This window comes from Temnothorax longispinosus, chromosome 5, assembly GCF_030848805.1.
Source record: "Temnothorax longispinosus isolate EJ_2023e chromosome 5, Tlon_JGU_v1, whole genome shotgun sequence".
Classification (NCBI taxonomy): Eukaryota; Metazoa; Arthropoda; class Insecta; order Hymenoptera; family Formicidae; genus Temnothorax; species Temnothorax longispinosus.
In genome coordinates, this window is record NC_092362.1 from 3779258 (window position 1) to 3805688 (window position 26431).

Below are 26431 nucleotides of genomic sequence, written 5' to 3' on the forward strand. Positions count from 1 at the left end.
CGCCTGAAAAATAAAAGAGCTAAAGGCAGCCAAAGAGTTTCGAGACGAAATAACGTCCTACATAAAATATTCCAATTATCGAGATAACTTTATCGCGTGCTCAACTACTGATGATGATTTTTCTACTTTGAGCCAAATTGTGCCGAAAATATAAAAATGGATCTTATCAAAATATAATAATGTATGAGATGAATGGAGAAGAGTTTATCGGTTTTATTTGTGCCCTCGTGCAGACTCGCGGGAACTTGGAGTACGGTCAGTCTGCCTCTTTTTCTTTTCCATGGGGGAGGGGTGTTGTAAGCCGTGACATCACCCGGAAAAAATTCGGAAATTAGCTTGCCCCGATTTAGTAATCGGCCTGATTTCCGAACAGCTTCAAAATTTTGACACATTAACTCCGATGTGGAAATCGACCTCATTGCCGAAAACTCTGAGGTTGTACTGACGCTGCAACCTACAATTGCCGAAGCACATATAAACCTCGTGGAAAAAGGCAATCAGGCAGTCGAGAAACAATCAGGCCCAACTGTAATCGCGATAACGAGAAATAAAGTAATAATTCAAAATCGAGTGTGTGATTCATCTTTTCTCTCCTCGCAGAACAACGAACCCTTGTGCCAGCCCTGGGACAACTCCGGAGCCAGGCACAATATTCATTTTATGGCGTGACGAAGTATTCCGCAAAGTTAGTTCTGGTTCAGTTACGAGCAACGTGTCAGAAAAATATAAAAATTATAAAAGCGCTTATCAAACACTCTTGTTTGCTGTAGTATTTATTTGAATATTTCATAGATATCGAATGTTTTTTTGGACGGAAATTCATAGAGAAAAAAATGTATTTTGCTGTTCGTAGTTTAACTTTATCTTATTTTAGTGACAGTTTTAATTATAACTATTTTCTCTTCAATTTCTAAATAATAAAAATTTATAAAAGTATTTAATATATTCAAAGAGAGAGAAACATATTAAAATTAAATTTAGTACAATTTTAGAGATTTAATTAGATCTATCTCTTAGTATTATTTAAAATATTGATTTAATTTTTTGAAAAGGAGAATAATAGAAGACTAGCTAACAAATACATTTCTTTTACAACATTCTGATTTCCTAATTGGTCACTGCAACAAACGCAGTAATTACCAACAATTCAATAGAACTGACATTTGACAGGCCTATAATAATCCAGAAAAATATTTATTATCATACGAATAAAACGCGAGATTTGGGTATCATCCGCGTCGAACCGCATCGTATCGTACAAAACGTTTCGCTTTGTTCTCGTTGTCCAGCGAGACGATAATTTCCCAAGAGTTAATTCCTCTTTCGCTTCCGCTCGGGGAGTCGAAGGAAAGAGGACGCGAATGGCGCGTTAACACTTAGCTCCGGCGACAAAGGTCCAATTTTTGGTCCCCACGGTATCCTGACGCGACAATGAGAGCGAACTCCCGGCGAAAAGTACCCGGGGCTAAGGACAGACGGGATATTCTCCGACGAGGAGAACGACGAGGCGTTGATACGCCGAAGGGAATCGAGACGGGTGTAGGCGGTATGGGGATTGCCGGGGGTGAAAAGAGAGAGGGAGGGAAGAATCTGCGGAAAGCGGGGATGCAACGAGGCTGCAAGTCAGGCGAGAATCTAATTTCCCGAGACAAATCCTTAAATGTGCCCCGGAGCCCGGCTGGAAGGCGCGAGCCGAGGCATCTCATGGAATGAGCTCTCGTCTAGCATCCGCGACAACGACCTTTAACTCGACTCGCCAATTTTGCGTCTCCATAACCCCCTCGCGAAACGCGTCATTAAGCTCATTCACGCGGGAAATGCGGTAGATCGAAAACAGAGCGTCGCAATCCGGGATGCAGTCGTGGTCCGAGATCTAACTGGAAAAACATGAACCCCCCCCCCCTCGGTGCTTTTTGCTCGAACGTCGAAATTGCCCGGCGCAGTAAATAAAGGTGTCGTCTCTTATTTAATTTAACGACGATAAAGACAAAAGAATGAAATCGTTTGGAAAAATCTGAAATAAGTTCATATTCATCAATTTTAATATGGACCCTTGCGAGATATTTCTCAATTAGTTAAAATCAACGTATTGAAGTGTTTATGGAAATTATCTGAGTGAGTTTCATCACCGCAAATAGCATAATATGAGTTTCGAATCTTGTTACCGGTGCTATTGATATTTCGTGATAGTTTAATTCCTGCGATTATTAAACTGATTCTATTATGCCCATGACCAATATTATATTATGAAAATTAGGTTGCTATAATTACAAGATCTAATTGTATTGTTAAAATGATAAATACCTATACTTGATATTTAACAATAATCAAACGGAATATACATTTTAATGGGACTTAATCGTTGCTACGTAAATGAATTCGGTGTAGTACCTGAAAACCGATTAGTAATAACGATCAATTTGAATATAAAATAAATTTGCAAGAGAAATTGCTTTCGCTCAACGCAACGATATCTTTTAAAAGGCATCGATTCTTTTTTACAAATGGCATTCTTATTACTTATCATAAATTTTTTTTATAATCTGATAGGTCGTATCGTATTCATCACGCAGAAGATCCGATCAAAAGAAATGTCCTGTACTGTACGAGTATGGGAAGGGTACGATTCGCAGTTATCGAATTGAATCTAGCGAGGATTCATATAGACGACGAATAGTGTATTTTTTGGGTCCAATGCCATTTCTTTGTTTCTGTTCTGTATTCCAGAGTGCATGATGGACGACGGGAGCGCCTGTGCCATCTTCTGGAAGTAGGAAGCACCGGTTTCGGCCGCTGAAGGTAACTTCGACTTCCAGGAGATAGCTAGCTTCCTTCCAGTACCTCTATTCTTCTTCTCCGCAAATTGGCAGAAAGAGAACTTCCCCCCTCGATGAAATGAGAACAAAATGAATAAGGAAAAAAGAAACGGGTCCAACTAACCCAGCCCCCCCCCAACTTCTCTCCCGCTAACATCACGCCAACACCGCTGATTCAGCCAGCACAGCCCGCCGCAAAGTTCATTTTGCCGCTCGCTAGTGTTTGAACCACCGAACTCCAACATTCCCTCACGAACCACTATCCCTTAGCCCGACTTAGCGCAGCCGGTACATATCTATCCGACGGAGAGGCTAAATTTGCACAAAGTGCACGGTGCTTGTCCAAATTCTTTCGCAAAAAGGTCTCGAATTTCTCCGGAGCTTTCGACACACACACGCGCGACTCATTAGGACTCTCGCGCGTATGTTTAAGATATGGGATTCGTATGTACGTCCGTGGACTTTTTGGTTCTGGATTGGCACAAACAATTGGCTCGAAATTCGAAAGCTCGATTTCACCCCGAAACACAATTCCGAAATGTCAAAATCTCTTCGCTAACAAAATTCTCGAGATGCGCTCTCGAGCTAAAAATTCAATCGTAATAACTCGCACGCTCTTCCGGTAGTGCGCACCACTTATCCGCGCGATGAAAACGATTGTTATATTGGGCTCCTCTATGCCAAGTCTCGCCATATCCCCCTTCTCATCCGTTTCTCATCCGGCACGATACGCATCGTTTTACGCATTACAGAAGGTATTATAGACAGTGTTGTGCGTACCCACATGCGTGACTGAAACCTGTAGCCGTAAACTTGTCGTTCGTGTTTTTTGCTCTGTTTATTACGCACCGCCGTTACATCACACTATTGAAGCTTCGTTACGACGAAGCGTGCGTGGCGTGGACGCTCTTAGAATTCTACAGACCGGCACAATGGACCGAGAGTGATGCAGAATATATATGAGAGAGAATTCGCGGTCTTAGAGCGTCTACCGACCGTACGACAGCAACGACCCTTTGCTCCGAGTACCGAGTTTATTGTACGTTTCTAAGTCCACAGTTCCGTCGTCTCTTACATTCCCGAAACCTCTGTCTAATCTCATATCCATATTCGTATGGACAAAACCATCTTGATCGTACATATTATATATATATATATAAATAAATATTATATATATATACATATACCGCTCTTTACAGCTATGATCATATAATAGTGGCTCGCTCGTTGGATGTGTTGTCTCGTTCGTTGTCAATGTGTTTTTTATCACCTCTGTACATATTTTCTGATTATGATATAATATATGTGAGCTACATTTATCTTATTGTATTACCTAGATTTGATTCTATATATGACAATTTATATGACATCCCTATTTCTCAACAGTTGACCGAACCACCTCTCTCCAACCTGCTACATTCCGTTCCCAGTTCGATTGGAACTCTTTCCTGTGTTATCCCACTAATTGTGAATCTCGCACAGCCATGATCGTGTTATATACTGTTTGATATTATACGAGGATACACACACCACACACACATACACATACACCCGCTGATACACATTCAGTGCAGATATTTCTAAACAAATTTACGTCGCTAATTTGTCAAAATTTGTCTTATAACTTGTAACTACTACAACCATTTTAGGATAAATCTAGCTTACACAAAATCGAAAGTACTTTCAAAAGCGGAATTGACCAAAATCTTTTGTCGAATTGTTCTAAGCATCCACCTCAAAAACAAACAAAACGGAAATCGGAATGATTTTACTATCTTGAAAAATATTCGATCAAACCCGAATACCATCAGAGATGTGAGAAAATCTTTAAAACATTCACTTAACATGAAACACATCGTACGGTTTACCCGTTTTTCCTGTCATTCAACTTTCCGCGCAGAGCTTAGAAATAGCTGCAGAATATAATAAGTATTCATTGTTAAACTTTGTGTAACGGTGATCCATCTCGAGAATACATTACGTTTTCTGTCCGCTAAATAATTAATAATTTAGCAAAATTGTTTCTACGGCCGTAAAAAAAAAAAACGGAAAAACATTATTATATAACTCGACACGGATCACCGTCGGAAGTGTCAGCAACAATTGGATCGCTTAATATCCTACCTGATTTTATCGCGATCTCGTTTGTCGTTCGTTTTCGGTTTTGATATATATTATAATATCGAACGTAGATCAACATTGGTTGGATTATTTTTCTTATCTTTGTTATTACGATTTCCGTTACCGTCCCCCTCAAAGTATCGTTTCCACTGTTACATATGTATGTTACATTGTTATCGGTTATGATAATTGTTCTCGTGGTTGTTCTTGGTTACTATTGTCGCACAGAAGACACATATAACCCGTACACACACGTACACATACGCGGTTTCCAGTGCTATTAGATGTACACGTTGACGTAATGACAAGTGTAACTGTACGCGTCGAAAATACCGTACGCGTGCACATACAAATATGTTACGTTTTTATATATATATATATATTATCTATATATCCCTATCTCCCTCCCTTTAGGATGGTGGATGCTGGTGTAACCGTGTAACTTTGTCGTTCTCGGTGTTAGCCGCAAGATCTTCTCTTTAACGCCTACAACGCCTTAGCCCGCATACAGAACTGACTAACGCTGTTCTTTCTTTTTTTTCTCTGTTCCCTCTATTTCGCAACGCGCCGTCGTCAACCCGCAGACAGAAAGCTGTTCGTTGGTATGTTAAGCAAGCAACAAACTGAAGACGATGTGCGACAGCTGTTTACTACCTTCGGTTCAATAGAGGAGTGCACCATCCTCCGTGGACCCGACGGAAGCAGCAGAGGTGAGTGCCAGTTTTACATAAGTATATTTGATAATGCATGATTATAGTAATCATTAGTATATACGAACTACGAACAAGATGCAAATAATCAATTTTCTCAACCTTTCTCGAAATAAATATCTCCTAGGGATAACCACGAGACAGATTTAAGTATCATTTTTTTTTTTTTTTTTTTTAAACTTTAATTTTGTATTCGTCGATAGAAATTTGAAGAAAATTCGTAAAAACATATGTGAGAATCGCAAATACTGCGACCACGATTTATTATCATAAAAAGTTCAAAGATCGTCGATAAAGGAATCTAAAAATAGCGTGCTTGAGTCCCTGAGGGATTAAGCACGAAAACGTATCCTCTCTAGAAGAGACTAAGTGTACCGTAACGTGGTGCACGTATATTTTTATGTCGTGGGATAAAAGCATAGGCACATTGTCCATAAAAATACGGGTATCTGTGCAATTTTTAGCCGCAGGGCGGGATATTCGCGTCCCTCTTTACTGCACGATCGTTTCACGTCTTCGCCGCGCATTTTACCTTTCCCACTCAATTCATACAATTTTAATCCTTAAAAAATCAGCGAATATAACAATCTGATGCAAAAGCTTGCGTTATTTCACAACGCTGTTGTTTCATTTTTTTTCTACTAGCGCATAAAAGCAAATTTCGTAATGTACAGAACGTAGCAAATGCACATTGTAGGTTTTAGTTCCTTTTGAACGTTTAACTTTAAATGTTTAAATTGCAACCAGTTAATTATAAATTTGTTAAAATAAAGTTGAATTTTATTGTTAAATTCATAGTGTAAAATTGTATTCAATTCAAGTCATTTTTAACTATTCCTATAGGTCGCCACTGCTCCTACTCAATACGTCGTTAATTTAACTAGAACAATGTTGATTTTAAACCAATGCAGTTAATATCATACTATTTTGTGTTAAAATAATAGATATTATAATAAATTTCGACACATAGTAGTTAAAAATAAACAAAATGTTATTTAACTCACAAAATTTCATTTTTTAATATTTAACAGTGTTGAATTAGACAAAAAATGGAATTTTTGTAATCTGTCTGTACCGAGAAGGCTAACATTTTAAGAATCTTTACATCTTTACTACATAAAAAAAAACCTTGACATGTTAAAGAAAAATTAGTTCTGAAATAATCAAAGAAATGAAAAAGAGATAGTGTGGTAACCTTTTGGACACTTTGTACATCAGTTATCTGAGAGAGCCACGAAGCTCATAATCCGCGGTGTCTTCAGGCGTTTTCATCGAACGATGAAGCGAGCAAAGAGACTCTCCGGAGCACCTGCTTTTCAGAGGGGTAAGGGCAAACGGACTCCGCGAAATTAATCACGAGATGAGGCAGCAAAAGGGAGGAAGGGCGACTATCTCAAAGGAAAGAAGGCAATTGCCTCGACCAGGCATTGCGAGAAAGAAAAAAAAAAGAAATGGCAGTTCACCGCCTGACGATGATGCACGACTAAGCCCAGGCGGAAGGATATAATCGCGACGGCATTTGAATATCCGCTCGCGCTGTAAACAGCGCGGAAGGGTAGGTAGGTAGGCGGCATGGGATGGATGTAATTCGGGCGGGGATAACTGGCAGAATGGCGGATGAAAAGTGGGTGCGGAGCTGCAGTCGGACGAAGCGGCGAGAGCAATAATTTCCGCTGGACGAGGCGGCGAAATTTAAATATTTTCATTCAAGAGTGAAGACCTCGCGATGCGTCTTCACTCGGTGAGCAACGAGGGGGGGGAGGGCGAGGGGAATAGGCAACGAGCTACGGAAGAGGTGATCGAAGAAAATGGGAAAGCAAGAACGCGGACTAGCGAGAAAGAGAAAAGGGAAAAGGAAGAAAGGGGAGAGGAAAGAGTGAGAGCAGAGAGGAGATAGGGCAAACCGAGGGGCGACTGGGAGAAATAAGGAAACGGGATAGGAAGGGCGCGGGTAGGCAGGCGCGAATGTAATTAAATTCCACTTTGAAGTGAAACTCACTTTCAGCAGTTAATAAGATTTTGATTCGCAGTCGGTGACGTAACGCAGCGCGCCCATCGTCTTTGGCAGGTAGGCGCTGCTCGCTCGCGACGACGAAGGAAGTAACGGGGCGGCGAAGGGAGGGAGGGCGCCGGGGAGGAGAAGTAACGGAAGTAGTATGCGAGAGAAGAGCTTTACAATGTGCGAAGTCTGGTGCTCCTTCGCTTCCAGCAAAGACCAAGCCCACCCGCCCGGCCTCTCCCGTCCTCTACGTTCTGCCGTTGCGTCAGAGCTCCGGTTCTTTGCCGAAAGCCAGGACGATGTTGCGCCAGCTTTCCGAGCTCTTTAATTAAAATTACGCGGGCGGCGCGCAGCGACGACGACAGTTTCCAACCGGTAGTCGGTTTATCACGTAGAATGCATTCGCGATTACTCGCCGAGAATCTCAGGTATGTCGCCCCCGACAATTACAATACCTTTGACGAAATGAAGCACGCGAGGTCTGAACGCAATCTCAAGCTTAATCTCCGTTTTACAAAGTTGACCTTCCGACACGATAGGCAGGGTCGATTGGAGACGACCGTCAACCGACGTTAACCACACGCGCGGCTGCATTCATTTCTCCGAATCTCCCGAATCTTCGGGAAATGATTCCAATTCTATCCTCGCTCTCTTTCTCTCTCTCTCAGCTGACGCTTAGAGCGCGAATCTTCCAGAGATAATTCCGCCGCAACTTCAACCGCGACAGTCGTCCTTGGACATTGGTATCAGAACCAAGTTACTTGGCGGGGATGGATATGCTCGCCGTGGGAAGGGCTTGATCGCTTATTCCGCGCAACTCCACCGCGGCATATCCCACGCCCCGATCTCGTCCCGGCGGAAACTTTCCCAACACGCTTCATCACCGCTCACCGAGCCTCGGTCGAGTTTCATAACTAGCTAATCCGACCCGTAATAGAGAGATCAGGCAAAGCTCCGACGAACGCGGCCGTATATATATATATATATATGTATACGTATATACACACATATATACACATAAATATATATATATACATATCGCCATGCTACGAGTCTACGCGGCACCGAAATTACAGCGGGGAGGATATCGTTTCGGTAACTCTTATTCCGGCATCATCCGTCAGTAAAGCGCAGGGATCAGTTACACGTCGGAAATGTAAGCGCATGCGGCCGGAATATCCCGTTGACACACGTAACTCGCGCAACTTCCGCCAGCCGATGTGACCCCCAATGACGATAAAAGTTTTCTAATACAAATTGAGCGTTAAATATATATTTATAACAAAGTAAGAACAGCGTGTTTTTTAAAGAAAGCATGTGAGGAGATTGTGAGTTTCTGCACTACGACTTACTCGTCTGTTAGTCGCTTCGACGTCTTACGCTGTCCCAAGTTTCCGAACGTTGAAAGAGGAAGACCGATCGTCGTCGATGTTTCAAGCGGAGCGCGGCACTAAATCATAACGATGCCGCGAAATCACCGAAAATCCAGACGAAGCGGCAGGGGTTTGGATGCAGACACGCGAGTCCGGGGACGGTAAATCACGGGCAGCCTCCTCGTCGAGTGGCTGTCGGAGAGTCCTGGTGCCAGCTCGTCGTACGGAGCATTTATTAATCGCTCAGCTCCTAAATCCCGTGGCGCAGCTGGGCTCGAAATGTTTGTACGTATTGCAAAGTAAAGCGCGAGAGGGGACGCCGTCCTCCGGGAGAGGATTAGGTCGGACATATTGAGAGCTTCCACCCGAGAGCACCCTCCTTCACGGGTAGAGTAGCGCCAGAAGGTGGCGGCGATGCTTACACCAAGAAGATGGTAGTTTTACCGCTATAAATATGACCGGTCATCTCGATATAATACGAATATACGCGATTCTAGCACGATTCCGATTGTTTTTTTTTTTTTTTTCAGCGCGAAACTTAATATTCGTTTTGTAGATACGGCGCAGAAACGTTACGTTTTTGTATTCTACAATTTGCATTGTGTCGTAATAAGTAGAATCATTAATGGAAATTACTGCTTGATAACTGCACGGTCCTGCAGGATAATGAGGATGGACAAGTTTATAGCCTCGCGATAATGAGGGTATACCCGTAAAGTGCAGGATATTTTTCCTATAATCCCCGCGACAGTAATAGGCCGTTCCTGCAATAATGGAGGCATACGCTCCATATGTGCGTGTCGAAGATAAAGAACGCAAATTGTCGGCGCGTATTAAGGCACGATACATACCGAGCGCGCGGACGCGCCGGTGCAAGTGACAGCCGAACGATTAATCGTCGATAACCATCGCTCGTTTAATGCCCCATCATAAAATGCTAGACTGAGGAAATTATTGATTCGTCATATTTCCCGTCAGCGATATCGTTAACACGGCCATCACAATCTCTTTACGTCGCACGGTCAAAAACCGAAGCTCCATCGAAAATGATCGGAAATGATTTCGCTCGAGCGAATGCGAGTGCCGTGCCGCCCTCGTGGTGATACAATCGCCGAATTGGAGCGACGATTTAAAGGGCGCTAACTATTGCCACGACGATACACCGCACTAACACAAACGCGCTGAGAAAATAACCGATTACACGCCGTTCGTATTTAATCCCTAAATACTCGTTTGTAGTCAATGAAACGCATACGCTAACGGATCGACTGCAAGAACATATTGACACAGAACACTCGGCAACTTGCTAATTGCAGAAAATGTCACTTGTTTTTAGTTGTCTTCTCGATTAAAACTCCATCGTTTAATTGGCGCGAGATCACTAATCGAATATACGTTTCATATGTTTGTATGTGACACATCAGAAGCTTTAAGTTTGCATAAAGTGATAGACGTCATATTAGTACTTGGATGTTAAAACCGAGTAAATTAGCATCCGCCGCATCCCTTAAGGTGAGATCTTGAAGCGAACGATATAATGTTTCTCGTAATTGCATTGTTCGCGCAGTAACTCGCGAACTCATGATCTATTGTACTTCTCTTGTGCCCGGGGGGTGGTTAAATGTTACATAATGCCACCCGATAGCGCGGCCGGGGCTGTGAGTACCAAATACCGCGTTTTGCGAGTCCTAGCGACAAAAGAGGATCGGGAATACCGGCGCGCAATGTTATCACGACTTAATGCACGGAATTGTTTCTCCGGTTTGAATAATCGTATCGCGCTTACGGCACACGGTTGCGCAATCGTGACGCACACAGAGTACACGTGACTCGGTTGCTACCACGGGGGGGGGGGGTTGCCTTCGTTTTACCGTAGCGGTGTTACCTCGACGAGAGCGTACCTTCCCGGGTCTCGCGATACACAGAAGGGCTCTCCGCTCGGAATATATACTTTGTTCCATTATTCATAAACATTTTATAATCTTCTTAGCGCGATGAATTATTGCCATTCGCGCAATTGAAATAATGCGGACTCCGCGTTAAGGGGTGGCCCAGTTGGGATCGCGTACGCGTAGCTAGGAGGGGGAGTAACTCTAACAGGGGACGAACGCGAGCCGGGGAAGAAGTGACGCGGGGTTCTGTTCTGGCGGAGGGTGGCGGAGAGGGTTGCGCGGCAACGAGAATAGAACGAGTTCGTTCGTTGAAGTGGCGTTGAAATGTTTCGAAGCGAGGGAAAAATAATTGGACGAAGAGCTCCATCGTCGTTCCTCCCTTTCCCCCTGGGAGACGACGATGGCAGGCCGTGGGTTTGAGAGAAAGCTGCGGGGGAGGGACAACGCAGTGCGTCGCTTCGACGACGATGATGACAACGGCGACGAAGACGAAGACGACAACAACGACGGAGATGAGACGAGACCTCGCGTCTCCTTAAGAACTCCAAGATCCGAGTTCCTTTTTTAGCCTTCTCGTTACCGACAAATCTTCCATCACCTTTCGGGGATAGGTAGCGTCATCCGATAAGAAAAGTTAAGTTAAAAGAATAACGGGAAACGAGGGGTGACCGAGAATATCGCCGATAACTTTCGATCGTCGTGACTCATTGGGTCACGACAAAAAAAATTTAAACTCAATTTCGAATCTGCGAGGATAGAACTGAATTTCAAAAATTACTTATTCTTTTAGTGTAAGCAATTAAAAATTAATAAGTCATAAGTCATAATGGAGTATCTAAAAGGATTATCGTTAACTGAATTTATCTATCTCCAAAATATATATACGTATTTTTGTAATACACGCCACTTGTGTAGATTTTTCGACATACCTTACTTTTAAAATGTTCCGAAATCATAAAAAGACAATCATTTTGAGATGTTTTCGGTCCACTTTTTAGTATAGTCTTACCTTAGAAATAACGTGAGAAAGCTTAGAAGAAACGTATCTACAACCACGATATCGGTACTACTTCACAGATACTATTTTCGAAGGATCGTTTTGATTTACACTGGATACACGCTGGATAAACAGCATCACAATCAATCCCCGTCGTCCGAGAAAAAGTATAAATCTGTCAACTGTATGATGCATTTAAACTGAAAATTTCGACATTCGGCTCTGACCTCAGCAATGCGCCAAAATCACGCACGCGAACACATTCCGAGAGTGAATGGCGAGAGAAGGGCGATATACATAACGACTCGCGTGACAGATTTACTTAAATTGCACGTTATATCACGGACTTTTCATTGAGGAATCGTCAAACTAGATCTCACACCCTCACACCCTCCCGGTCACGCGAAGCATGCAAAATACGATAAGGATCCTTATCACGTCCACCAAACCGCTCCCTCTGGCTGCAATCTTACTTTATCAAATCTAACAAGATCAGAATCAAATGGATCTGTCGAAAGCTATATATGCAAAGTTATAGGACATCTTTGACCCTCGGACGTATACTTTTTTCCGTAATTATATTGGTAAAGTTAATCCGATTTCATCATTATCGAAAAGCAGAATGATGTAAATCTAAGTCAATCAACATTAAATTTAAAACAAGAAAGGAAAATTTAAGGATTTTTATAAACTAATTGCTATGTTGACGTTTATTTAGCATAAAATGTATCTCGTATGTTATTAGAAAAATCGGCATTTTTTAATATAATTTTGACGCATATATATTTTGTAAAATTAGAAATACGCGTTTCTCAAAATAAAATTGTGTTCACACAAAAATTGAAAAGATCTCGCTAAGTCGGTTCACACGAATTATGGCCGACCGAGTCGACCTCGCTTGCGATCTCGTTGATCGCCATGACACAACGCGGTGCCCTATTGTGAGATTGTAAGCAACAACAGCCGGGAAGCAACGTGTCTTTGTTGGTATGGCACGAGGCGGCGGCATCAGGCGCCATTGTGCGCATCAAGATTTACCGTCTTTAGATTACCGTCCTGGTTCACGAAAGGCCAGAGGAAGCACGCGGTCGTCGTAAGATCCTCGCGGCCGTCTCGCAGCTCCTTGGTTCCTTGCCTGACACCGCGTCAATATCCACCGGAGGATATTGCACGTGGTGGGAGCCTTCTTCGTCAATATCCGCAAGCTTTTCACTCGACGTGGCTCGCAGGAATGACGGGAGAAGGAAAAGCGCGAGAGAGAGAGCGAAAGAGAGAGGATACCTCGATCCCCTTCTGTTAGCCTCCATACGACGGCTTTTGCCCGTCAACCGTAAATATACCATATTGCCCATAAACCTTCGCATTCGTGCATTACCCATCCCGATTCGACGCTTCGTCCCTTCGACGAGCAGCAGCTCGTCGCTGTGCGTTATCGAATAACCCATGGTGGGCAGCTTAACAGACCGCTCTAAAGCAGCAGCATCCTCTTTCCCTCGCTCGACTTCTCTCCGCACTTCTATCCGAAGCCTTTACATTCAATCCATTACGGCGCGATTCTATGTTTCGCAATTGTTTACGAAAACTAGTCGTAAGTCCGCGACTAATTAATCTATCGTAAATTTCTCGATTTATTAGTCCACGATTGCGTGGGTGTTTCGCCGTCAATTACAAAACGTCGCTCCGGTAATACGAGTTCACGGTAATATTATATCGAGTAATATTATATACCCGTAACATGCCATAAAATAATACTGCGTAATTTACTGAATGTTTATGGGATTTCCATCGGGTTTACGATGTTGCATATTGATCGTTAAAGTTATTCGACGTTGAATTTGAGTCCGACAACGTTTGTAAAATTTCTCCAACGCTCAACAAGAGTTTCACGATTTCATGAGTGACTTACGTAAAGAACGTTGAACGATCAGAGTGTAATAATTCATTGTCATGAAAATTTATGACGGACGGAGAGATTTGACGAGCCGTAACAATTACAATTTCATGTCGTAAATCGAATTCAAAATGGCAAAATTATTACGACATAACCGCAATAAAAGAACAATGTTAATGTTAAAAAAGTCTCTCAGAGAACTGGATAATAGTATTATTAATAATAACTAGTCGTGCTATATATCGGTCGACTCTAGAAAGCCGTTAAGAGGAAAACGACGTTTTCGTAGCTTTACAGGCCGTGGAACATTGTAGAACTGTGTCATAAACTAATATGAGAGATTTAATAATCCATTACTAACCCTCGTGCTGCGTCGTGATCATCGACGTAGCATCAAGTACGGCCGTGCTTGTAACCATATAATCAGTTACAAGCGAGGAGTTTTGTAAAGCAGGTCTCTTCGCGAATAACGTATACCTACTAACGCAGTTTGCTTTTATCACAATGTCGATAATGCCGCTGTCACAGTTATTTCTACGCTGTCACAGCAAACGCGACAGTTTGTTATCTACACGAAGCAGAAATTCGAGGACAAGACAATTCTATCGCACGATTCTATCTTCTTATATTTTTCGCTTCCGATCTCATTCACCGCGCGATTTGTGACTTCTCGTTTGTACATTTCGGCTGTAGTTTTTCAGCCACAATGCGACGCGGCAATACTATAGCTCTATTCACCGAATATTTTATTGTCTTTCAATTTGCAATCATTCTTACGTTAACGCCGACCCAGATCTTTCGCGGACAAATAAAAAATATACGCAAAAAGCGGCGAGATATACACGTACAAAGTGTTATATAGTTTTTAATATATATTGTAATTATATAACAATTTATATATCGACGTATTTAAGAATAGATTATAAAACAAATTATATTTCACGCTTAAATTTTCTATAGAAAATTTACATCCAACTTGCACGCGGCGAAAATATAACAAGACTGCTAATTAAGCGCAAAATTCTTTTACCTCAGTAGTTTTCTTTTAACGAGTGACTTTTGAATTCCGGAAAAATAAGTAAAATTACATTAGATGAAATAGATAATATATCTATTTTGTCGTACGGAATGTTTTGACGAATGTGCGCATTTTTATTTTTATTTATACATTTTCCTTAGATATTCTTTAATTGTAATTAACAAAGCGCAAAAGAAAATGTTTGTCGACTTGCCGCACGTTCGTCCAAGTGTTTCATCTCTCGCTAATTTCGGTGTAGAATCACCGGGTGCTGTTACTGCTTGCGAAATAGTCCCGGGGGTAGTCTAGCCACGAGCCGTTAATTTACCGCCGCGAAAATAAACCGCGGGGGATCGTCGAAGAAACTCGTCTCATACTTCCCCGTCCTGTTTCTTCCTGCCGCCACCACTTCACCCTGTCTTTCTCGCTTCCCATGATATACGCTATGGGAAGTTAAGTTTCTCAACCGCACCCCTCGAGCGCGCCGACAATAACTTCCTCCTTTGAGACTACTCCTTTCGTCGCGAGCGGAAACGAATTTCCAGACTGTTGGAAACTGGGCTATTAAACGACTTCCGTAATTGCGAAAACGCGGGGAATTGTCACCTCGCTACTTTGTTACAGAAGTAACCCGACGGCAGATGGGATGAGATCGATGTATCCGAATGGCGGCCAAAAAAAAAATCGTTTCGTGAGATATTTTCTCTCTCTTTGCTAAATCGATCCCATTTTTTGGAAAAAAAATTTACTCTTCCGCTTTGCATATATCCTATTTCTCGAAATAGCATCTCCATCTGTAAATATTTCTCGCATCGGCGAACGCTTCTGCATTCTAATCACACACTAGACGATTTCCCGAATTTTCTGCAGCGATTTTCAAAGACATCTCGAGTACTGGTATAACGGATCGAATTGGAGCGACAGAACAAGATGGTAAATCCGCTTTTATCGAGCGATGCGCGCACAAGCTTACGTCGTCGTATCGAACCAATGGAAAATCACGATCGGTATTGACCCGCGCCCTCTCGTTTCACGCAAATTTGTTTAGACTACCCTGAGGGCTGCCACGATGCGCTATCTCGACCGGCAGGAGTTTAATTTTGAGAAACGCAAACATCCCGTAATTAAGCGATCCCGGGAAACAAGGCCGAAGGGTATGCTCGCGGAGACTGGTGAAAAACCACTCATAATTGCAGTCGAATCAATATTTGAACACCCTTTATAATGCTGAATGGTCAGTAAGGGCCTGACTTGTTCGTTTGCTATTCAGGTGACCAAAGGAAACGTTATCATTCCAAGAAATAATAAGACATTACAATTTTCATTCTCCATACACATGTACCTTTTATAAAAATTACGTATAAGTGTCCGTCTAATACACATATATGTCTAAAGTATTACGTAAAACAGACAGGAGAATATAATTTGTTTTCTTAACGCATAACTTATTCATACAGTTAGCACTTATACACAAATACAGAATACAAAACCAGGCTATCAGAACATTTACAAGACCTAGAGAAAAACGACATCGCTCAGATGAATGAAAACCAACTATGGGAAAACATAAAATTAAAGATCGAAAACGCCGCTGGAAATACAAAGGTCAGAAATCACAAAAGAGAAAGCCTTGGATTACATATGTGGGATGCTATCGAACAAAGAAGGAAATTAAAACAAAAGGGCCTGAACAGCGAAGAGAAACGCCAAGACTATCCAGCAATGCACACGAATCAGAAAGATGTGCCAGAAAGACAAGAACAACTATATAGAAAGAATATGCAGCGAAATTAAAGACCAATACCAAAGAAATGAAACCAAACATCTATTCAATAAAATCAAGCAAATAATACGAGTCTTCAAACCGCAAACATCAGCCGTACAGGACAAACAAGGATAAGTCTTGACGGAGAATATCAAAATTCTGAAAAGGCGAGGAGTACTGCCAATCCCTCTTTGAGGACCAGTTAGAAGAACACTCCTAATCATGCCCCACTATGGACGATCGAGAGCCCGGAATTTTAAGATCAGAAGTCGAAACTGCTCTCAAAAAACGAACTGAGAAAATCTGCAGAGACAGATGAAATTGTAGCTGAAATGATAAAGAGTGGTGATAACAATATGATCGATCTATTACGCTCTCTGTATACATTAATTCAGTATTGATAGCAATTTGGATAAATATGTATCGGTACGGGGAATCCCCCTCGTCTGCGAGATAAATCGGCTGAAAGTTTAATGCGATCTTAATAAACCTGAAGTTTTAATCGGTTGTCGCGGTAGAAATAGTTCCCCCCCACGACCGATAGACAGAGGACCTAACCTTTAATAACGCCTTCGATGGAGTTCTTTAATCCGGTTGATCGTGTCTGGAAATATCGCGAGTTAGAAAGAAAGTGCCGGACTTCGGATATCGCGCGAACTTCGTCGCCCGTTCGCGAAACTTCATAACGCCCTGAGCGAAATCCGCCGCGCGCAAAAACCAATTAAAAATCGAATTACATCTTAGCCCCCTAGAGATACCATTTAGCTGCCATTTCCGCCTCGAAGCTGCATGTAGCTAACCTGATGAAAGGTGTGCGAGGAATTATACTTGGCGTAGAGCACCGGACTTTCACCGGTGGATAGTCTGACTTTCCGTCTTTTCGAAGTACTTGCTCGCATTAGTGATTATATCACTCCCTCGTTTCTTCAGATAATAAATTGGACACAGATTTATGTGTGCAAAGTTCGAGATTTAAACAACTAAACATCTGTTTGTGTCAAATGTTTGGCAGTTCGTTAAAAAATAAGCAATTTACAGTTATTCGTGATGATGATATCTTATTGCAGATAGTAGAGTCGCGCTTATTTACTTCAATTTCGTCAAAGGTCCGCGGTTGAAGTAAACTTCCACTGAAATATCGTGTCATTGAAACTTCGATACCGAGTGTTTGTCGCTAAATATTAAGTTTGCCGCATGCCGCATTTATTCATCGTCGAATGCTATCGATATTTCGACGGTTACGTGAGTACGTATTTGATATAACTACCGGCACGCAAGTTTTTCATCAGGCGAGGCCGCGTCTCGAGAGACGAAATATTGTCGTATAAAACAAACTCTTCCACGGAGAATTTAGTTTTTTCACGAGATCGATCGTGAACCGTTGAGAACCGATCGGGAAATGGGGATCGTGCTTTTGTGCAAGCGCTGCTTTGACGAGTGACGATGTGCGTACTTTTAGCGAAGTTTGTACCTTAGGTGCGAAACCGCCGTCGTTGTTTACGCATGTTTACGAATGCAAAGTGTTTGCGCGCATTGTGTGCGGATCCCGCGTGCAACGCGCGTGAGCGCGGCCGCGTTCAATGGGACTTGGCGTGCGTGTCGCGAAAGGGTAGCGAGAAAGGAGAGGAAACCGGCCGCTCCTGCATGTGCACGAGAGGGTGTTAGCACACTTGGCGAGCTGCCATTTAAAGCCGAAAACAACGGGATGAGGGTCGCCGTTCTTCCCTCACCGCATGGCGTATCGCACCGGCGCCCTTACAAACGGATGTGGAAAAGACGGTGGCAATGGCGGTGGGCGGTTTCTTTCCCTCTTTCGGTTGCCTCGCCTCTTTTGTAAATACATCAAAAGGGAAGCAGCGAACGAGCGAGCCGTCTCTCCGCGCGTTTAAGGAATAGAAGACAGTTAAATTAGTGGTACTCCGTCTGAGAGAGGGGTCGCACAAAAGAGTGTCAATATTTTTGAAAAGTGGACCTTAAACATTACGAGGAGTGGTGCAGGTCGGCGTATTTAACTGTCAAGTACGCAAACTGGGGTGTAAGCGCGCTTGATATACGAATAGAGACCTACACACAGCTTAAATTAACAAAAAATACTTTTATGTGAGCAATATTTTAATTTTGTAATTAACGTGTAACGACAAAGAGCAACCAGAAAATGTATTAAAAGAGAACGGAATATTTAATGTCTCTGCCAAATATCCACCCGCTGCATACTGCATAAAATGTATATTACATTTTTAAGTCTGCAGTAGTTCGATAAACGACATTACCGGTAATGCAATATGTATAAAAACGTCGGATACATAACGAGATGCTGACGCGAACCACGGGATTTTGTAATATCAACGCTTTTTCGCTCACTCTTGTGTCTCTTTTTCCCTCTAACGTGCGTATATCAGCGAAATCACGCTGGCGCGCTGCAACCGAGGAACGACACGGCCAAAATAGTTTTTCGTCGCGTATAATCCAGTGCGATTGTCATCGGGCGCGACACATAGCCGGACGTTGACACATTTCGCTCTTGTGGGACGCGGCACGTGACGTTCCCACAGATGAACGCGTCGGTAACACGCGCATCCCGGTGCGCTTTATTCCGCCCGACAATGAGGTCCGGTCTTATCGATTCGTTAACGATGTCGCTGACGTTGTCGACAAAGGAACAATACCTGGCGCCGCGCCGTATTGCTAAAGTAAGGCTGACACGCATTAGTGTAACGTTTTATCGCCGGCGCATACCTCATTTAGGAATTTTAATGAAAATCTTTATACGTCGCGTGTACTAACTTGGCTTATGATTACATTCAATCTTAGTAGTCTATGTACATGTTTGAGATAATCATTAAGTGTTTATTGGAGTTTAATGAAAACCACGACTAGGCTTTTCTGTTAAATAGCAACGATAGAAAATCAGTACATGAAAGACAAATAAAACGACCGTTTTTGTGCTGACAAATAAGGTAGAGGGCCCAAATTTCGTCCCCTAGTCAGTTTTTCGTACCTGGAAATTGTATTAAATGACATAAGAGCTCCAAAATTTGACATTACCTTCGTTAAATATCCCTTTACCTAGAGACCAAGCCAAATCGCCTGTATAATCAGTTGTCAGTATCCAAAAAAATTAATTTCAAAAGTACCTACGTTCGGCAAAACCAAAAAAGTCCTAATTTCAGAACTCTTAGAGTTCTACCCAAAACTCTTATCGAAACGCTTGAAACTTTCAAAAAAATTTTTTATGCGGACTTAATCGAATTTCACGCGTTGCATTTTCGAAGTCGAATATCTTCTTTACAAGTAGCCGAATCCGGATCGCTTTCGACCGGATAATAATTTCTTTCAGAACTCTTACAGATCTATACAAAATTTCCATCAGAACGCCTGCAACTCTTCCACTGTAGTGATAATCCGGCCACTAGTTAAGTAGTTAAGAAAATATTCGAAGATACAACGGATGAAATTCGACTAAGTCCGCATAAAATTTTTTTTAACTTATATCAATTGCAAAATAGACATTCTGCTGAACGCAATTTTAACGAACGAATTTTATCCGTGAAAGTATTTTACAGTAAAAATAAAAATAATTACAGTATAAATAATTACTTTTATTTTTTATTATAACATTTTATAATAAAAGAAATATAACTAAAAAAAACAACAGATTATGTCCGAATCGACCTTAAATCGGAGATATATTCACGGAAAAAAATTCGTTATACGAAAGTAATATTAATATAAATCACGCAGCATCGATATACAACGCGTATTAAAGATGCAACGATAAGATTATCGTAAACAATATCAATAAGTAAAACGCATAATTTAATACATCAAGTACAGATGGTCACGGCGTATGGTTTTTTCTTGCTTTTTTCCCGTTTTTTGTTTTTGTTGGTTTTTTGTTTCGTTTTTGTTTGTTTGTTTGTTTTGTTTGTCTTTGTTTTTTTGTTTTTGTTTTTAGTGTTTTTTTAATCAATACATTAAGTCCTATGTTTCGAGAGTAGAGACTCTCACTTTCTGTGAGCTATAATACCTTTTGTGAATTTGTGGCAGAAAGAAGCGCGAAAAAAATAGCGGGTTCGTGTTAGAATCGAAAATTAAGCTGGTGCAAGCACTCTGACTCTCCTGATACAATACAACAGTGCCCGCACTGTTAGGCCCATGATTCTCTGCACGACTCTCTTTAGGCCTAGGATCAGGAGTCAGTTACGCTGGTCTTGTAATGCGAATGTATAGCCTCTCCCAGTCAAGTCATGCGCCCACCTCCCAGTGGTCTCGCTGGAACGTTGCAATGGGGCTGTTCCGATTCAGTACGGCTCGGTCGCAAGATCTGATGTCGGCTGGCTGGCGCGCTCTGCAGTAACCAAATGGCGTCAATAGCGATCTAAGTGCACATTTAAAAGCCTGTAGTCCATGGTGAGTTGTGAGACCAAGAAAGGACATGGTTATCTGAGGATCTCTCGGCTGTCAATCCGTTTGCTCCCCAACACGCAGTAAATGTAAAAAAGTCAAAGAATGAAACTTCACGCCCGGGTTCTAGGATGGTCCGGACACTGCGTGCACGATGCGAGAGTGGTGACTCGGTCAGTGCGGAGACACCCAGTGATTGCGTAGCTGACCCTCGAGACTAGGCGCCAGTTATCGGGTATAGAAACGATTACGCCTCTTGACACGCACGAGACTCGTGCCACAAGTAGCTGTGGCCTCCAGTAGGCTTCTTCTTCTTCTCTTTTGTAAATTTTATGGCACTTAATTCCCCTCGGGAACACTTAACGACCAAGAACAAGTCAAAAATAATAAGTACAGACTCGAAAGACTCAATCCAAACTCGGCGCTGATTGCATCAGTAATCTTCAAAAATTATTTAGGATAAAATACGTCCGAATCTGTCCACGGTCTCGACGAGACTTGCCCCCAGTAGCCGTGTTAAATTAAAATAGAAATAAATGGTAATAAGTTTTTTGTGAATGGATATCCATCTGTGTCAAACGCAGTGTACGGGCACTGCGTTTCAAGCATGCCCGGCGCCGGGGATCGACTCGCAGCGGTGGCGGGAATCGCGTCCGCTTCTCCCACGTTGCAAGGTCGGCCAACTTCGACTCCCCGGCTAAAGTGAAAAATAATCACTTGCTTTAATGGGCTTGGAACCCTTAAGGGGGGGAGGGGTCGTTCGGCTGATTCGATTCGAAGTCGTAGGTCAATGAGACCCCTTCGTCGGGACTGGAATCCGATTGAGCCTGATGATCGATCGAATGATCCTTTCGCTTGAACCGTGACTGACCCATCTCGCGAAAACCCTTCGCGAATGGATTGTTATTGATCTTCAACTTCGTTTTGGTATGCCGTCACCGCGATAAATTCCGTCTCCTTGAAAGCGAACAACGCGGTAAGCGTTCAACGAGTAAAGAGCTCGTTGTAGTTCTTCGCATCGAAGCAACGGACTATCCAAATCCTAGGAACGTATTTGTGCATTGATGTTAATACAACGTTATTATTGAGGTCGTTGATGTTGTTCGTGAGCTTCAATTTATTGAAGCTGATTGAATTGTTCATCCAGAAAAGGAAAAGAATAATCTTTTCTCTTACAATACGCATATTCGCGCTTAATATTGTTTTCAACCTCACTGGTTTTTCCGAAAACATTGAAGCTTTAAATAAAACAAAAAAATATTTTTTTTGTTGTGACTACTGTCAGAAGAGGCGGATGATCCTTCTCGTGATGAAGTAAGATTTCATGCTGCACAAAGAGGAATGAAACACTTAAGTATTTTTACCCTTTGTATTCTTACCTTTCTGCCACGATTCACAAAAGATAATATAGCGTAACAAATAATGTTCACATGATATTTTAAATGCCATAATCCCACTAATCTACTGAGCCAGTTAAAGTAAATATTAACTTATTACACGTTGTTAATCCATTTGTCATAACTTTTTCTTTTCCCTCATGTGTAAAATATATATTCTTAAAATAGTTACTGTTGGTAGCGTACAACAATTTTTTTTATATAACATACCGTTCTTTTTTTACCATAAATTTCACTGATTTCTCATCCTAGACTAAAATTCAACGGTCGAGTCTTCACGACGTTTCAGCCCTTTAAATACCACTGTGGACGATTGTAAATTCATATATACGTATAGTTCTATTTATTAAATTATGAAAAATTTCAAACTTGCAATGTATTATAAGCGTATCTGTGAAATAATACTAAAATATAAATGTCGAGATTGTAATTATCTGATATCTCACCTAAAATGGAATTTGAAAATAAAACCGATTCAGGCGAATACATTATAGTAGTGGTACATGAACCGCTAAATGTTTTATTAGTACATATATAAAATTAATTACACTTATTTGCAAAAAACGAAAAGAACGGTTTTGCTGAAGTATCTAAAAATTTAGCATCCAATAATTTAAAGTATCTAATAAAGTATCTAAGAAGTATCTAATAATTTTGTTGCACCATCAAAATAATTATAATAAGTCGCTGAAATATTATGATAATGCTGTAAAAAATGTTGAAATTTTAGCAATCAGTTTAACTTTTCTACATAATTATTTTGATGGTCCAACAAAATTATTTTCAGATCTGTATCCAATAATTTTTAGATACTTTAGAGTCTTTTTTTCTTTCTGCGGTAACACAAGCTCACGTTTTCACGCCAAACCGCGTACATATCGTGTTAAAACTTACAGTAAACGACCGCTTCGGCCAAACAAATTCGACCGAACTTTAATCAATGACATAATGTGCGCCTTTAAATGGAGTGATAAAAGCTATAGTGATGTAATATTTTAAAAAATTTGACTTACACCCCTATGGCTTTTATCCCTCCAAATAAAAAAAACATAATTATACTCAATGCAAAATAGAAAACAATAGACGGTTAACTTGTATACACGTAAGTGAATCTCGCGTATCATTAATTACTGTAAAAGTGTACTTAACGCCTATTTTGCATATAAAAAAAATATCTTATTAATTGTTTCGGCTCGTGCGGAAAGAAATTATTTTATTTTTAAATCTAATTAATTTCTAAATATTGAGCAAGACATAATATATTAACTTCTTAATGGCTAGTTAAGAAGATATTCGACTTCGAGGATGCAACGCGTAAAATTCGACTAACATAAGTCCGCATAAAATTTTTTTGAAAGTTTTAAGCGTTCTGATAAGAGTTTTGGGTGGAGTTCTGAAAGAAATTTCTATAATCGAAAGCGATCCGGTCACTAGTTAAAGAAGACATTTGACTTTGAAATGGGTAAATTTCCCTGTCCCCCTCACAATACTTCACCCTAGAGGGGGTTAGTATGTTATCAACTATTTATATATAATATGCGTAATAATATAAATAATGTCGGTAATACATCTATGATGATTACCGTTTCTTTAATGATAAACCAGGAACCCGAACCGGACCGAAACCGTAAAGCGTATGAAAATTTTATAAAGCCTATAATAAGACCGCGGAATCGAAACCGAAAACCGTATACCGTATTTTTGTCGGACCAGAACCGTATGTAAACAATTTAATTTAATAAAAATTTCAAAAAAATTTTAATGAACAGGAACCGGAAAAAAACTGTAATTTGCGCAATATACCGGTATTTGTTAGCTATTGGAAAACCGAAATCGAAACTGAAACCTTTATTAAGTATTTTAATGGACCGAAACCGAAACCGAACCGATATTTTTGTTCGGTCCAGGTCCTTGCCTTTAATACTCCCTTCGGCTTTAAGATAAGGTTGCGAGAAAAATACCCGGATATCAATTTCCGCGCCGAGCCGCGCGATGTGGCGCGCGTCTTGTCGCGTATCGCGAATACGTACCGCTGCGCCGCGGCGGTGCGGGCTGACGTCGTACCAATGTTTGCTCGAAAAAAAGCGAAGAATAAACCATAGGGCGAATTTATCAGTGTGCTTCGAAAATAACCACTACGCAAATACTGCCGATGCGAATCGAAGAACGCAAATCGAATAGCCGGAAGCACGCAGAATTTATTTTCGCATGCAAATAGAGAAGAAATATCAAATCCTGTGAAACGGGAAATTAATCGTTCTGGTTTCGGTTTGCGGGAGATGAAATTCCTTTGATTATACGAAAACGGTTGTATTTTTACCGAATGCAATTGAAAAAAAGGATCTTAATCAAAACTTTAATTACATACGTGATAAATGAAAACGCTTGTAGATTTCATCGATCTTTGAGAATTGATATTGCGGTATTTTAAACTATCTTTTGCAAAAAGAATAAACAGTGATAAAAAGAGACGAAAGACTTGAGGAAGGGAGAACAAAAATTTGAATAGAAGCGTGCGAACGTAGACTCTCTAAAAGCGCGAGGGTGAAGCGCAAACCTTCGGGGCAGCGCGGCGATTTGAGAGCCGCCTTGATCCGAGGGTCGCTCGGCCGACTGTCGCATGTAGTTTTATAATTATTGCGAGCCTCAGGGGGATTACGAGATCGGGTTTTATCGTATATGAAATGCATGCGAGCGCATGTGCGCGCGGCCACGCGTCACACGTGCGCGTCGATCGCACACGCAGAGATACGTTATCTTTTCCGACCCCTCATCCCGCCGTGACACGAGGGATAAATGTACGCGAGTACTAATTCGAACGATTTCGGCACGGACAGATTGCTATTTTTGGAACGCGCTTTTTTTTCTCCCGCGCAAATGTAGTTCGAATCTATTCACGATAATTTTGCGCAACCAACTCGACTTTGGTCTCGCGCGCGCGCATCGACGGCCACCGTAAACGCAATGTGTACAGATAAAAGTTAAAAATTTACTATTATTTTATCGCGATTTCTTTACTATCATGAAATATTTAAAAGTAGTGCAATAAAATAATGTGAATTAAAATTGGCATTTCATACAATATTATTTTATTATGCATAATGTGTATACATTATGCATTTTCTAAATTATTATCAAAATTTCCAACTGTCCAATCGTTATTAACGCTATAGTTATTAGCCAAATTCAAACAATAAAATAATTCAGCAACCCGCTGAACCGCGTAGTCGACGTAGCAGGTGTGCTTACAAAGTAATTCATATCGATCGCTCAAAATACATCGCCACACAGAGATTTGCCATGGCCATGCTCGCTATTAACCTGACGGCCTTTTGTATTTCAACCTGTCTCGGGCAACGTTCTCGGGCGTTAACGTAAATAATAACGCAATGAAAAGAGAAAGAGGAAGAGAGAGAGAAAGAGAGAGAGAAGCGTCGCACCTACCGAAAATCTTAACCGTTCAACCGGACAAGACGAAAATCAAGCGCGCACCTTTCCTAAAATATTTCCGGGAACTTTATGGTGTGAAGAAGGGAGTATGACATCTGAGTACAAAGAATTGGGCTTACTCGAAGACTTAGATGCTTATTGTCGCGAACATGACTACTGCCTAGAATCGATAACGCCGAAAAAATACGACGTAACTGGGAAGATATACAATCAAAGCTATACTATTCAGATGCACGAAACTGTAGGCGGAATTCGTTGCATCGGTGGCCACAGAAACCAGGCACCCGGACCGTACCGGGACCGAAACCAAAACCGAAAACCGTATACCGTAACCAGTATTTGTCGGACCAAAACCGTAAACCGTATAAAAATTTTATAAAGGCTATAATAAAACCTAAATCAAAACCGGTACCGTTAAAAGTCATATCTTCAAAAAAATTAAGACCAGAAGATGAAAACATTGAAAACAATGAAGAAATGACATCTACGTCGAAATAACATCATTTATTATACTATATTATTAATTATTATACATATTTTGTACAATCCGTATAAATTAAAATAAAAAATAAAAACATGTGTATCAAAAAGATTTACA

At 41.3% G+C, this 26431-nt stretch overlaps 1 protein-coding gene across 16 annotated transcripts in view; it reads left to right on the forward strand.

The window, feature by feature from the left end:
* Positions 1–26431, forward strand: part of Bru3 (bruno 3) — a 620785-nt gene that overhangs the window by 531999 nt on the left and 62355 nt on the right. For 13 of the 16 annotated variants that reach the window (XM_071779537.1, XM_071779535.1, XM_071779538.1 and 10 more), the window contains one exon: positions 5522–5647. In XM_071779537.1, coding sequence (XP_071635638.1) covers positions 5522–5647 — 126 coding nt within the window. Of the gene's footprint in view, positions 1–2727; positions 2800–5521; positions 5648–26431 lie in introns of all 16 variants that reach the window. The other 3 variants (XM_071779544.1, XM_071779546.1, XM_071779545.1) reach the window with 1 other exon arrangement.